Raw genomic sequence first — 15011 nt, forward strand, 5'->3', positions numbered from 1 at the left:
TTATCCTAAAGCACTTATATATCATGAGAAAACAGGCTGGGGTAAAATAGGCCAGAGTTTCTATGCTTCAGCTTCCTAGGAAGTGATGAAATCACGCATTTAATCTATTTTTCTAATGAATTTTTAAAATTCTGATTTAATTGGAATCTTTCATCAAGGCATTGGTAATTTGGTTCCCCCTCCCACCCTGACAAAAATATGGTCTAACAATTATTTACCCCTAAATCTTTTATTACTATCATTAAAGTAAAGGTAAAGGTGTCCCCAACCAGTCGTGTCCGACTCTAGGGTGCGGTGCTCATCCCCGTTTCTAAGCCGAAGAGCCAGCGCTGTCCAAAGACGCTTCCGTGGTCATGTGGCCGGCATGACTGAACACCGAGGTGCACGGAATGCTGTTACCTTTCCCGCCGAGGCGGTACCTATTTATCTACTTGCAACTTCTTGCTTTCGAACTGCTAGGTTGGCAGAAGCTGGGACTGAAGACGGGAGCTCACTCCGTCACGCAGCACTCGGGTCTCGAACTGCTGACCTGCCGACCTTCCAGTCTGCAGTTCAGCGTCTTAACCACTAAAAGTAATGAGAAACAGCTGTGCCCCCAAGCCTTCACTAGGTATACACCAGCGATAGTCAACCTTTCAACATTGGGGCCAGGTATTCTTTAGGTCAGCTGCATTATATTACTTGGCATTTTATTCTGCCAAAGGCTGACCTCATGTTACACAGACATTCTTTCACCTTAAAAGGCTGACACGAGGACTGCAGTTGACCTTTTTTTTTTTTTTTAATAGTAATGGAGCTCAAAGGCTGATTGGGGTCAGGTAATATGTACAAAAAAACAGCCTTTCAAAGTAGAGAGTAATACTGGAGCCAGCATTACCTGTGATTCAGACACTCAGTTTTTGTGTTCTACCATAGTCTGGTCAAACTTTCTTGTCACATTTCAAAGTGTACCATGGAAAAACTGAAAATAGTCCACACAAGTGCCATCAGTTCTTCCACAAGAGATGTATTTTGGTGTGACTGTGTGGGAACCCATAAGCAATAACACACACTCTGCCACTGTGCTTTGAAATTGTTTCAGGGACCGGGAAAGGCATGGTGATTTGATATCTGCTTTAACGATTGATATCAGAAATCAAGTCAATTTAAATTGCCAAGAAAAAAACCTGGTTTAGGTAATGGATTTAAATTGATTCCCATTTGAAATTCATATACGCCTTTTATAATTGGTTGTTGTAACCAGACATACTGGTTTGCATCTAATAAAGAGGCTTAATTTTCTGCTGCTGCTTTGAATGCCTTCTAGAAAAGTGAGATGACAATGAAAATAAATGTATACAATTTAGGAGCATAATCCAGAATATCTGTTGCACTGCAGAATTATAACAGATTAGGGACAGTACCTCTGTGGCTAGTTAGCGCTCTCTTTCTCTACACATGCAAAGATACTAAGCAAAATCACTTAACATGAAGGTTAAGGGCTTGGTCCTATGGTCCCTGGATAATGGGAGGGTGTCCTAGGCCCATAGGATATCACAGACTTTCCTCCTTGCAGATGGATCTTTCTCTTCTCAGGTAGAGGAGGCCCAGGTCCATTTCCATCTCTGCTGACAGTGGCTCCTGGAATGGGGTATGTTAGGTACAAGCTAGAGGAGGTTGAGAATCTGTGGAATCCCAAGCTTTCTTAGTACTGTGACATGCACACAAAGCAGCCCAGAAACTACACGAGCCTTGGAGCTGGCATAGTTAGTTCGCTACCTTACCTCAATTGACGTCAATCGGAGAGAAAATTAAAACAAAAGGACCCATGTGGTGAAAAACAGCAAAAAAATAAAAATAAAATGTATCCCCACTTCCTGCTCTGGCCACAATGAGCCAGCAGGGCATAGGAAGCAGCAGTAGCTATGCCACATATCCCTTCCACCCACCATAGGATTGCTCTGAGCTTGTCCAGAACTTTCCAGAAGCAACTAAGGTAGTTATTGGGCAACATGAAATGAGAAGTACATTTACAGAAGTTGGACCTACAACAGGACGTTGCAATGTGGAGTGGTCCTGTTCAGGGTTCCAGCTATACCTTGTTCCAGGGTACTCCATTCCTCTTTCCTCCCTCAGTTTTCTGTTGCCCCCCCCACCCGCAAAAGTCAGTTACCATCCCATCTTCACTGCATACACCCAGTCCATATTGGGCTGTTTTGGGGATTCCTCCCATTAGGATGCCCCTGCCTCCAGTTTTCTTTTAACTTGTGCAAATCCTGGGGTTCCCCAAGCCTGCTGATACCTCCCTCTTGTGCTAGATGGTGCTGTTTTGGCTACATCAGGATAGTACTTGAAGAATAAATTCTTTATTAGTATGTGTGATGCTGTAGTTGTTAGAGTAATAAGCATTGATAATTTGAGAACTGAATGCACGGTAGAGCTCAGATAGTTGGAGGACATAAAATGGTACATGATATGGGCACAGAGAATGATCCTAGGAGGATATAGAATGGCATCTCCTGGATTCTAGTGCTTGTGATTTGCTAGTCCCCCTTCATGGATCACTACTTCCCCTTCGTGGATCACTGCCTTGTTGTGGCGAAGGGGCTTGCATAAGTCAGTGAAGCCATAAGCTATGCTGTGCAGGGCCACCCAAGACGGACAGGTCATGGCAGAGAGTTCTGACAAAATGTGGTCCACTGGAGAAGGAAATGGCAACCCACTCCAGTATTCCTGCCAAGAAAACCTCATGGAACGTATCACAAGGCTAAAAGATATGACGCCGGAAGATGAGCCCCTCTGGTCAGAAGGTGTCCAATATACTACTGGGGAAGAGCAGAGGGTATGTCCAAGTAGCGCCAGAAAGAGTGAAGCGGCTGGGCCAAAGCCGAAAGGACACTCAGCTGTGGATGTGTCTGGTGGTGAAAAGAAAATCCGATGCTGAAAAGAACAATATTGTTTAGGAACCTGGAATGTAAGGTCAATGAATCAAGGTAAGCTGGAGGTGGTCAAACATGAGATGGCAAGATTGAACATTGACATCTTGGGAATCAGCGAACTAAAATGTACAAGCATGGGCGAATTGAATTCAGGTTACCATTATATCTACTACTGTGGGCAAGAATCCCATAGAAGAAATGGAGTAGCACTCATAGTCAACAAAAGGGTGGGAAAAGCAGTACTGGGGTACAATCTCAAAAACGATAGAATGATCTCAGTACGAATCCAAGGCAAACCATTCAACATCACAGTAATTCAAGTCTATGCCCCAACCACTGAGGCTGAAGAAGCTGAGGTTGATCAGTTCTATGAAGACCTACAACACCTTCTAGAACTAACACCAAAAAAAGATGTCCTTTTCATCATAGGGGATTGGAATGCTAAAGTAGGAAGTCAAGAAATCACCGGGATAACAGGCAAGCATGGCCTTGGTGTACAAAATGAAGCAGGACAAAGGCTAATCGAGTTCTGCCAAGAGAACACGCTGATCATAGCAAACACTCCTTTCCAACAGCACAAGAGGCAACTCTACACATAGACATCACCAGATGGTCAATATCGAAATCAGATTGATTATGTACTTTGCAGCCAAAGACAGAGAAGCTCCATACAGTCAGTCAAAACAAGACCTGGAGCTGACTGTGGCTCAGATCATGAACTTCTTGTTGCAAAATTTCAGCTTAAATTGAAGAACATAGGGAAATCCACTAAACCATTCAGGTATGACCTAAATAATATCCCTTATGAATATACAGTGGAGGTGAGGAATAGATTTCAGGGATTAGACCTGATAGAGTGCCTGAGGAACTATGGACGGAGGTCCGTAACATTGTTCAGGAGGCAGCAACTCAATCCATCCCAAAGAAAAAGAAATGCAAGAAAGCCAAGTGGCTGTCTGATGAGTCTTTACAAGTAGCTGAGGAAAGAAGAGAAGTAAAAAGCAAGGGAGAAAGGGGAAGACATATCCATCTGAATGCAGAGTTCCAGAGAATAGCAAGGAGAGACAAGAAGGCCTTCTTAAATGAACAATGCAAAGAAATCGAGGAAAACAATAGAATGGGAAAGACTAGAGATCTCTTCAAGAAAATCGGAGATCTCAAGGGAACGTTTTGTGCAAAGATGGGCATGATAAAGGACAAAGAAGGCAGGGACCGAACAGAAGCAGATGAGATGAAGAAGAGGTGAAAAGAATACACAGAAGAACTATACAGGAAAGATCTGAATGTCCCTGATAGCCATGATAGTGCGGTCACTGAACTTGAGCCGGATATCCTCGAGAGTGAAGTCAAGTGGGCCTTACGAAGCATTACTAACAACAAAGCTAGCGGAGATGACAGTCTTCCAGCTGAGCTATTTAAAATCCTAAAAGATGATGCTGTTAAAGTGCTGCACTCAATATGCCAACAAATTTGGAACACTCAACAGTGGCCACAAGACTGGAAAAGGTCAGTTTACATTCCAATTCCAAAGAAGGGCAATGCCAAAGAGTGTTCAAACTACCGTACAATTGCGCTCATTTCACATGCCAGTAAGGTTATGCTCAAAATCCTACAAGCTAGGCTTCAGCAGTATGTGAACCGAGAACCACCGGAAGTACAAGCTGGGTTTCGAAGAGGCAGAGGAACTAGAGATCAAATCGCCAACATTTGCTGGATCATGGAGAAAGCAAGAGAATTCCAGAAAAACGTCTATTTCTGCTTCATTGACTACGCTAAAGCCTTTGATTGTGTGGATCACAACAAACTCTGGCAAATTCTGAAAGAGATGGGAGTACCAGACCACCTTACCTGTCTCCTGAGAAACCTGTACAAGGGACAAGAAGCAACAGTAAGAACCAGACATGGAACAACCGATTGGTTCAAAATTGGGAAAGGAGTACGACAAGGCTGCATATTGTCGCCCTGCTTATTTAACTTATATGCAGAGTACATCATGAGAAACGCTGCGTTGGATGAATCACAGGTCAGAATTAAGATTGCCGGGAGAATTATCAGCAACCTCACATACGCAGACGATACCACCCTAATGGTAGAAAGCGAAGAGGATCTAAAGAGCCCCTTGTTGAGGGTGAAAGAGGAGAGTGCAAAAGCTGGTTTGAAACTCAACATTAAAAAAATGAAGATCATGGCATCTGGCCCCATATAGAAGGGGAAGAAATGGAAGCAGTGACAGATTTTACTTTCTTGGGCTCCAAGATCACCGCAGACGGTGACTGTAGCCATGAAATTAAAAGATGCTTGCTCCTTGGGAAGAAAGCTATGGCAAACCTAGACAGCATAGTAAGAAGCAGAGACATCACCTTGCCAAGAAAGGTTCGTATAATCAAAGCTATGGTTTTCCCAGTAGCAACATATGGCTGTGAGAGCTGGACTATAAGGAAAGCTGAGCGCCGAAGAATCGATGCTTTCGAACTGTGGTGCTGGAGAAGACTCTTACGAGTCCCCTGGACTGCAAGGAAGTCAAATCAGTCCATCCTAAAGGAAATCAACCCTGAGTGCTCATTGGAAGGACAGATACTGAAGCTGAAGCTCAAATATTTCGGCCACCTAATGCAAAGAGAAAACTCCCTGGAAAAGACCCTGATGCTGGGAAAGATGGAAGGCAAAAGGAGAAGGGGACGGCAGAGGATGAGATGGCTAGATAGCATCACGGATGCAATGAATATGGACTTGAGCACACTCCGGGAGAGAGCGGAGGACAGGAAGGCCTGGCGTGCTATGGTCCATGGGGTCACGAAGAGTCGGACATGACTTAACGACTGAACAACAAGGTCAAGTAGGAAACCCACAAAGAGATGTAAAATAAAATATAACACAGTATCTGACCTTTCAAATGCTGTGCTTTACCATCTAAAATTTGGCCTTCTATGGATAGTGTACCCTCCACATTTCTAACGTCAGAGTGTTTCCTTGTTTTTGTTTTAAGGAGCTAACAGGCTTTACCTCATATAGCAAAGGTAGTCCGCCCCCCACACACACAAATCAAGGCTCCCCGTTTCCTTCCTTATATTTACACAGATCTCAAGCTACTGAAGCATGATCAGGATAGTTCCACCATAGTAGTAAAGAGGAGGTGACTCATATTCTACATAAATAACTTTATGTAGCCTCAAAATTAGGGCTCGGCAGCCCTAATGTCTTTAAATGAATTGCATATTTTATTTTACACAGTAACAATGTATTACAGCACTTCACACAACCTGAAATAATATTAAGTTGTACACTTTGTTTTCCCTTCTTCATCACCACAGCTTTTAAGGATGAAAAAACAAGAAGACTAGTGTGTGTGTGTGTGTGTGTGTGTGTATCTATCTATCTATCAGATTTTATAGTAGATATATTCTCTTAATATTTCTGTTGAAAATTCTGTTTTTATAATGGAATTTTGTTGTGCTTGATTTATATTGGTGCCACCGAAAGCAGAAACTATTTTTAAGAGGTATATAATATTATTTTTCAAAAATAATGCTCATAGCAAAAAAACCTCTCAATTTAACATTAAAAAATAATTTATAGATATAGATATATATTTACAATTAAATATAAGATTTAATTTAATCTGTCGGTTAACAATAAAACAGCAGAATGTGGAATCTAAAGGATTTTATAAACAACAATCCTAGGGTACAAGTGAAAGTCTGAAAGAAAATGTTTTAAATTGCGGGCATTTCTTTCTAGAGTGTTGACATCTCTATCCTGCTAGACAGGGCTGCCTGCCTTCTTGCCTATATGACTGGAAGTGGATTGGCTGCCAGTGAGCTCATGTATTTATGTATCTTTTTCATGCTAGCAGCAATGCATAGTCTCTTTCAGTTCAGTGAGGTACTGCTCTTCCCAAAGCTTTGTTTCTCTCTCTCTCTCCACTGACCTGACTGTACTGTGTTGGCTCTGCAGAAATGTGGAGTCTCTCTTCCCTTTGCGGGTGTTAATACCCTTTGTTGGTAGGGTTTACTGACGTCATGAGGCAATGGCTGAGCTCGAAGCTGGCAGCTGCTGAGTTTATGTGCCGATTTCACCTTCAGCCAGCAGCAGTAGCAGTAAGCTGTTGTCACAGAGCTAACCCTCATTTTGCCTTGCAGAGAAGGGGTTGCTGAACAGGACATTGGAGGAAACACCCCAGAGCCACTGAGTATGCGACTGGGCGAATGAAACAGCCTCAAGAAATGGAGGAAGAATAAACCCAAGAGGTTTTGGATGTATAATGCAAGCAGCTTTTGCAGGATCTCCGGCCACCTTGCTCTCCTGCTTTTGGATTTAAGATCATGTATGTGGGTCGTTATTTACTCCTTAAGTGGTTTGTGTTTGGAAAACAAAAAGTGTGCCTTGAAAAAAATTACATTTTAATTCTGACTTGGAACAGATTTTTTTTTCTTTTCTCCCCCTCCCCACATCCTCTTAATTTTGTAATAATAGGTATTTGATAACAGCAGATTAAAAACATCATTTATTTGTAGGTCTGTTCACATTGTAGCCTTTGGAAATGAAAGAAGTGGATTTTCTGAAGATGATCAGCAGAGGAGTCTGATCTGGACCTATCTTGGGAGAAGTGCTCTCGTTTCAGAGACTGACAGCAGTTCGTTACTAAACTCTGCCAACTACCTTAGAAATCCTGCATTCACCGAGTATCACGCCTGTGTGTTTGGAAATGTCAGATTGGTGATACATGACTGTCCTCTCTGGGTAAGAGACTCTAGTAGGAAAATAACAGACAAACCTTAAACATATTTACTCAGAGGCAAGTCTCAATGAGTTCCATGGGACTTACTTCCTTGTAAGTGTGCTTATGATTGTAGCTTTTGTCTGGTCAACTTATAATTCATTATAAGGTTATTAAAATGTAGAATCAGTAGAAAAAGAAATGAAAGTACATACTTTCTGAAAAATACTGCCAATTGATTAAATCAAATAGACCCTTTCTTGGAGTATCTTGAAAAGTTCAAAAGAAACAGGACCATTATCTCTTGTTCCTATATAGAAGCAATGTTTTATAGAGAATAAAAACATTTTTGAAGATTGAAAATCCATGTCTTTCTGCTGAAGCTAACAGAATATAACATGATTTGGCAATGTTAAAGCACAGTTTGACGTTAAACTAATATTCTATGAAACTTCCTATGTAATATGATTGACAGTTGCATGATGGCAAAGTTTTGAAAAGTGTACCTGTTCCATTATTTACTTTTGCAATAAGTTGATCATGCACCAAAATAGCTGTTAGTAATGTTCCTGGAATTAGTATTAGGATCAGTTATGAGGAAATCGATTTATAACTCTTTGGTGAGACCTTGGGGAAATACTATTTGGGTTGAGTAAATGTCTTATTCATTTACTAATGTTCTGTTTGTACATTTCATTCATTTTCATTTAATGGTTTTTTTCATTCCTTGTGTGCAACATCTCCACTTATAAATGTTCTATAAACTCATGGATTTTAACCCACACTTGGGTTGCACCAACAGCATCACCATCATTTTGTATTTGTTTGTGTTTTTAATGGGAGCAAGATGAAGTGAGTGAAGAGAAAAAGGGCAGACATACGGTCTAAAATTTAAACATGGATCCCAGGTCTAAAATGGTTGAAGACTATGGTTCTACAGAAATCTGTACATGCTTTGTGATAGCAAGCATTGGTAGTATCATCCAGGTGGGTGAGGTGCTGCTCATCTTGGAGATGTCTCTGATAATTCAAGATATAACATAGATTATTAACAGGAATCAGTCCCCTGAAACTGATGGCTGTGGACAATATTCTTTGAGCCTTAATCTTAAGTGCTAAAGTACTATAGACCCAGTGACATAATATTTCCAGGCCTACTGAATGGAAAGTTGAGGGGGTTATCTTGTTGCTCAGGCATAGCCATTTTTTAAGCTATTGGGAGACACCGAAGAGCAGAAGTGCACAGTGTCTAAAGGGGGGACAGGGGAACCAAGAAAAACCAAGAAAAAAGGTAATTGAATAGCAGAGTATTTAAACAATACAAAGTGGCATAGGTAGAGTAAGGGTGGACTTGTATTGCTTATCACAATGTTACAAGTATTATCCAATAATGCAACCATGGTCATATGACATTAGTACAATGCCTGCAGTTGTAGAAAGCAAAATTGCATTTTCCAAGTAATTCAGTATTGAAGCTTGAGTTCAGGGAAAATGCAGTTGTCCAGGAATTGGTGCATTAGATGGGAACAGTCATCTGGAGCCCCATCATATGCTTGCCATGCACAAACACAACATTGTCCAGAACACCCTTTGTTCTACTATGCATCATATCACGTGGGTGATTCTAGAGATCTGATAGATTTATCAAGTGATTAATTACAAATAATCAGTTAAGATACTTCTGGCATCAAGACATGCCAAAAAAATTACTTTTTCATATTTTATTTATTTATTAATTTATTTATTTATTAAATTTATTAATCGCCCATCTGACTGGTCACCCAGCCACTCTGGGCGATGTACAACCCACCATAAAACAATTTAAAACAATAAAATTTTACCATAATTTTTTTTTTTTAAATACCCTAACCCACCCCAAATGCCTGCCTGAACAACCACGTTTTTAATGCATGACGGAAACTCATTAAAGAGGGGGCATGACGGAGTTCCCTAGGGATGGAGTTCCACAGAGTGGGGGCCACCACAGAGAAGGCCCTCTCCCTCGTCCCCACCAGTCTAGCTGTCCTGGCTGATGGGACAGAGAGAAGGCCATCTGAGGCTGATCTTGTTAAGCGGCCTGTCTGGTGTTGCTGGAGGTGCTCCTTAAGATAGGCTGGGCCGGAACCATATAGGGTTTTAAAGGTCAAAACCAACACCTTGAATTTGGCCCGGAAAACAACTGGTAACCAGTGCAACTCCTTCAGCACTGGAGTGATGTGATCTCGCCGGCGGCTGCCTTTAATCAGGCGAGCCGCCGCGTTCTGTACCAGCTGCAGCTTCCGAACCGTCTTCAAGGGTAACCCCACGTAGAGCGCATTACAGTAGTCTAAACGAGAGGAGACCAGGGCATGTACTACCGATGGGAGCAGATGGTCGGGAAGGAAGGGGCGCAGCCGCCGTATCAGATGGAGTTGATACAGCGCTGTCCGGCTCACAGCTGACACCTGAGCCTCCATGGACAGCTGGGAATATTCTGGATTATGACATCACAAACAAGTATTTTCTGGATCTGTACCCACAATCACAAACATCATAGAGATTACTCTGCTGCACATGAAATGTGCATAGAGAATTTTTTAAAGTGCCTGCTTGCTACCCTTGTAACCTTTCTGTTCATGTGTACAGAAGGGTGGTTGAAGTGCATTAAAAGGTAACAATCTCTGCTGAGCAATCATGAGTACATGCCCTAAAGCTATAAGAGTAACTATGCATACTTATGTCTGTATGCAAACATACAGAGATGATTGTTGGTCAATATTATTGATTCAACTGACCCTGTATTTTTTGTCTGGGTCATAATGCAATCCATTATCAACCTATTTCTGCTATTTATTATTTGTGTTGAAAACTTGATTTTCTGCTCCAGATCTCAGGTATAGATAAACTGTTTATTTATTTGACTAAGAGTGCTTCTAGATGTCTGCTTTCTCCAGGGATCATGATGCTTTTACATCATGTTATCTGAGTTTTATAGAAACCTAGAAGTCAGACATCATCTGTGGTGATAGCCATACTGTTAAATACATTTGCTCTTGTGCAAGGGCAGCAACAAAACCCTCAGAATAAGAGGTACTTCTTTTTAAAGGCACCTCCAATTTTGTTTCCTGGTTTGGCATTATCACAAGGAAAGCCAACAGTGTCCCTGCTCAGTGTTCCAGTCAGATAGCCATTTCTTCTTCCAAGGTATTCATTCCATTGGCCCTCCTACCTGGTTTCCTGTTATTCTTCCCCAGTACTCCTCCCCATTCCATGGCCACTGAGCACATTTAGTTCTCATTGGACTTTGGGGGGGTTCCTTCCCTTAGAGGGTTTTTTTCCTAAGGATTTTTTTTTTGTACTTCTGCAAACCTTGGGTTCTCCCATACTTCTCTCTTGTGCATGGATGGTGCTGTTTTGGCTACAATAAGTATCCACTCTTACCTCTGAACTTCTGAAATAGAGGGAATGATGTCCAGAAGTACTTAACTGTCATGGGCTGGGCAGTATGTGTCATGCTTGCAGAAGGCTGGGAATTTCAACATCATTGGTCTCTAATTGAGCTTTTGCTCTTTAACTGAAAAATGTACAAATATATATGCCCATGGGTTAACATATTCACCAAACACGTTTCATTTTGTTGTTTTAATTTCATGTTGCTCATGTTCCATGTTCTGTTTTTTGCCTCCTCAGTTTTCATGTTGTCTCTCCATACTTTGCACTTATTTTTCCTGCTTTACTTCTTACACCTCTGAACATTTTGAATGTATCTCGTGATCTGTTTGATCCGATATTGCATAGAATGTTGGAAATTTAGTGTTATTCTCAAATTGTTATGCTGTCTCTGCAATCCTGCAGATTGGGATTTTACAAACTGAAAAATGGGCAGAGCAGAAGATCGTTTTATAACAGACTATGAAAGCCTTTCATCAACTGGTAATAACTATTTATTGCATAAGAAGCAAGGGCATTGGCCTGTCCTTCTCTAGCACTGATCTTTCCAGAATGCCAGTGGAGAAATAGTTGCAGAATCTCAGGTTGCCTCTGCTTGTAAGAATAAACAAAGAACTCCAAATTTTGAGCATTCAGAATCTTATTATAAAAATGGGAATAAAAGAATGAGGAACGGAGTGCCAATCAAAGGGAGTATTGGAATGTAGATTCTAATATGCTGGGAAAGTGTAGGCAGGAGTAAGCGGGAATATTAGTCTATTGTCTCACAGAAAAATTCTTCAAATGCTCTTCTAGAATGTTATGGTTAGTTAGCTGTTTGTTCTTGAATTGTTAAAAGAAAGTTGGGGCATATAATATAACATTTCATTTTAGAATATATATATAAATATTGTAAATACAGTTTATTCCATTCTTCTTGTTCCCAGTGTTTACTGACTTCCAAAAATGAAGAAGTGCTTATTTAAATAATCATGGTTGTTCGTGCAATATGACGAAGCCCAGGAATATTTTATTTATTATTTTATTTAAAACATTTGTTTCCCGCCCTATATCATTAAGATCTCAGGGCGGCATACAAATAAAATCAATTTAAGCAATATAAAACAATAAAAATTTAAACCGCTAAAAACATATTAAACCATTAAACAAGTTAATACCAATTACAATCTAAAACAATAAAATAGTTAAAACAGTGTGCTACTTTAGGGAATGCATTTTAGCCCTCAGAGGCTTTGGTAAAAAGCCATGTTTTTACTTGGCGCCAAAATGAGACCAATGTCTGCGCCAATCGGGCCTGCAAGGGGAGGGCATTCCACAACCAGGGTGCCACAGCAGAAAAAGCTCTGCCACGTCCCACCATAGTGTATGTCTTGCACTGGTGGAATGCAGAGGAGGTCCCCTCCAACAGATCTCAGGCAGGCATATATAGGGAGAGGCGCTCCCTCAAATATCGAAGTCCCAAGCTGCTTAGGGCTTTAAATGTCTTCACCAAAACCTTGAATTCTGACTGGAAGCGTATTGGTAGCCAGTGCAATTCCTTTAAAACTGGTGTTATATGATTTTTATAAGGTGCTCCGACCAGCAGTCTAGCTGCTGTATTTTGCGCTAGCTGCAACTGCCGAGTCATCTTCAAGGGCAGCCCCGCATGAAGTGCATTGCAACAGTCTAATCAGGAAGTTACCAGCACATGTACTACTGTGGCTAGGTTATCCCTGTCCAGGAAAAACCATAGCTGGCGGATCAGCCGAAGCTGCCTCCAAGTACTCTGCGCCACGGAGTCCACCTGAGGCTCCAGTGACAGGGATAGATCTATGAGTACTCCCAAGCTATGCACTTGCTCCTTCAGGAGGAGTGCAACCCCATCCAGGACAGGTCGCTTATCCAATTCCCAGACTCGGGAACCACCAATACACAGAACTTCCATCTTGTCAGGATTTCGCTTCAGTTTATTGGACCTCATCCAGTCCATTATAGCCTCCAGGCACTGGTCCAGCACCTTCACTTCCTCAGCTGACCCTGACGACAAGGAGAAATAGAGCTGAGTTTCACCAGCGTACTGATGATACCCCACCCCCAAACTCCTAATGACCTCACCCAAAGGCTTCATATAGATGTTGAACAGCATGGGGGATAGGATAGAACCCTGTGGAACCTCACAGCTTAATAGCCATGGGGTAGAACAAGATTCCCCCAATACAACTCTCTGGAACCAGCCCTGCGTGTAGGAGCAGAAGCTAGGGATGTACGAAAGTCACTTACCTGGTCTCGCAGCTTGCTTCACGGTGGGGGGGAGGCGCTTCGCTTCTCCCCCCGAAGTTCAGGCCGGGGGGGGGGAGGCTTCCCGCCTCGCCCGGCCGAAATTCAGGCCGGGGGGGGAGGCTTCCCGCCTCGCCCGGCCGAAATTCAGGCTGGGGAGAAGCGCCCCGTCTCCCCGGCCGCGAATTTCAAAAGAAAAGTAAAAAAAACCAAAAAACGCCCCGTGATAGGCTACGTAACGATTTACGTAGCCTATCACGGCTGGATCTGCAAAGTCAGCCATGATAGGCTACGTTAATCATCACGTAGCCTATCATGGGTGACTTTTAAAAAAAAAAGCACGTACGCAAATGGCGGCCCCCATAGGGAGCTGCCATTCATGTTCCTTATTTGGTCCCTGTAGTCTATGTAAAGATTTACGTAGACTACGGCGAAAATAAGGGAACGCTATTTGCGTTGCCCTTATTTTCGCCGTAGTCTACGTAAATCTTTATGTAGACTACAGGGACCAAATAAGGAACGCGAATGGCAGCTCCCTATGGGGGCCGCCATTAGCGTACGCGCTTTTTTTTTTAAAGTCACCCGTGATAGGCTACGTGATGATTAACGTAGCCTATCACGGCTGACTTTGCAAATCTAGCCGTGATAGGCTACGTTAATCGTTACGTAGCCTATCACAGGGGCGTTTTTTTTTTACTTGTAATGGCGGCAGCGGCAGCCGGTCAAAAGACCGGCTGCCGCCCCCACCCCTGACGAAGACCTGCCGAACCACCGCCGGGACCCGCCGCCTGGAGCGACATTCGTGAAAGGTAAGTCCCATCCGGGGGGGGGGGCGGGGGGGCAGAGAAATTCTCCCCGAACAACCTTCGGAGGACCGAATGCGTTGGCACTCGGTCCCCCGAAGTTTCGGGGAGAAATTCTCCCCCATCCCTAAGCGGAACCACTGTAGCACAGTGCCCCCAACTCCCATCCCGCAGAGCCGATCCAGTATCAATGGTGTCAAAAGCTGCTGAGAGATCCAGGAAGATCAACAGGGTAGCACTCCCCCTGTCTTTCACCCAGAGTAGGTCATCAGTGAGAGCAGCAAAGGCTTCACTTAAAGAATATTATCTTTAAGTGAAGCTGTCAGCAATGCAGATGATTTCAATTACACCTTTCTAGCAATTTACACTAATTACTAGAAAAGGCAGAATTTTGAATAGTGAACTGTTCATGTTATTAATTTATATTAGTACTATACCTGTGAGCAGATTTTGCTGCATTTTTTGCTGTATCTTTTTCTGTAACTAGAAATGAAAAACAATTTTGCTACATATATCTTTCTTAAAAGTAATATATCAGTAACTGCAACAACCAGAAGTACTTAAAACCAGATAGAATATTAGGCTTAGAGTTGAGAGATCTGGATTCAAGTTGCTGTGCATGTGTTAACTCACCAGTTAGTGTGATCAAGTTACTGTGTCATGTACCCAGTTCCCTATCTGTAATCTGGAAATATTGTTGACATGGTTGCTGCAAGGATGAATGAGATGAAGCTTAATAGGCACTTTGCATACTAATTAGTTAATTAATTCTGGGCATCTACAAAAATTATTTTTCTTTAAAGCAAACAAAAAAAGATAGAAACTGATCATAAACTCTCTGTTCTTGGCTTTAGCAACTTTTCATCATTAAAAGATGAACTCAAATCA

The 15011-nt window shown here is 42.2% G+C and overlaps 1 protein-coding gene across 1 annotated transcript in view; it reads left to right on the plus strand.

The window, feature by feature from the left end:
- RHOBTB3 (Rho related BTB domain containing 3) overlaps nt 1-15011 on the plus strand; it is a 54057-nt gene that overhangs the window by 660 nt on the left and 38386 nt on the right. Inside the window, exons 2-4 of the mRNA XM_084833694.1 lie at nt 248-415; nt 7058-7242; nt 7433-7658. Of these exons, the coding sequence (XP_084689820.1) occupies nt 7241-7242; nt 7433-7658 (228 nt within the window). The 5' untranslated portion in view covers nt 248-415; nt 7058-7240. The remainder of the gene's footprint in view (nt 1-247; nt 416-7057; nt 7243-7432; nt 7659-15011) is intronic.

The sequence above is a fragment of the Heloderma suspectum genome, chromosome 2 (assembly GCF_057233095.1).
Source record: "Heloderma suspectum isolate Gila_16-S chromosome 2, 16-S_ref, whole genome shotgun sequence".
Lineage (NCBI taxonomy): Eukaryota > Metazoa > Chordata > Lepidosauria > Squamata > Helodermatidae > Heloderma > Heloderma suspectum.